Here is a 432-nt window from a genome sequence, read left to right on the forward strand (position 1 = left end):
GGGGGGGCGTGGGAAGCCCGGGGGGTGGCAGCTCCGCAGCCTCACCCTTCTTGAACTCCTCAAGCAGCGTGTCGAGGCGTGTGTCGTTGAAGACGCAGTGGAGCGGGCGGCGGTAGAAGCGGGTGACAGTCTGCAGGGGGGTGCAGTCATCGGGGTCGACGAAGGCCAGGTCCTTGACGAAGAGCAGGTCAACGATGTTGTCGCGCCGGTCACCCTCGTAGACAGGGATGCGAGTGTAGCCGGATCGGAGGATCTCAGAGACGGTGGCGAAGTCCAGCACGGCATCGGCGCGGAGCATGAAGCAGTCGGCCAGCGGCGTCAGCACGTCCTCCACCACCTTGGTGCGCAGCTCCAGCGCGCCCTGCACCATGGCCAACTCCTCCCGCACCAGGTCGCCGTGGGGGCCGGCGGCGCGCAGCGTCTCCCGCAGCC

General features: G+C 68.3%; 1 protein-coding gene across 1 annotated transcript in view; it reads right to left on the reverse strand.

Moving 5' to 3' along the window:
- Nucleotides 1-432, reverse strand: part of CNNM1 (cyclin and CBS domain divalent metal cation transport mediator 1) — a gene marked incomplete at its 5' end in the record, with an annotated part of 18,204 nt that overhangs the window by 17,571 nt on the left and 201 nt on the right. The window contains 1 exon segment of the mRNA XM_009887687.1: nt 46-432. This exon segment is cut by the window's right edge and continues 21 nt beyond it. Within this exon segment, the coding sequence (XP_009885989.1) occupies nt 46-432 (387 nt within the window).

The sequence above is a fragment of the Charadrius vociferus genome, unplaced genomic scaffold, assembly GCF_000708025.1.
Source record: "Charadrius vociferus isolate BGI_N301 unplaced genomic scaffold, ASM70802v2 scaffold486, whole genome shotgun sequence".
NCBI lineage: Eukaryota > Metazoa > Chordata > Aves > Charadriiformes > Charadriidae > Charadrius > Charadrius vociferus.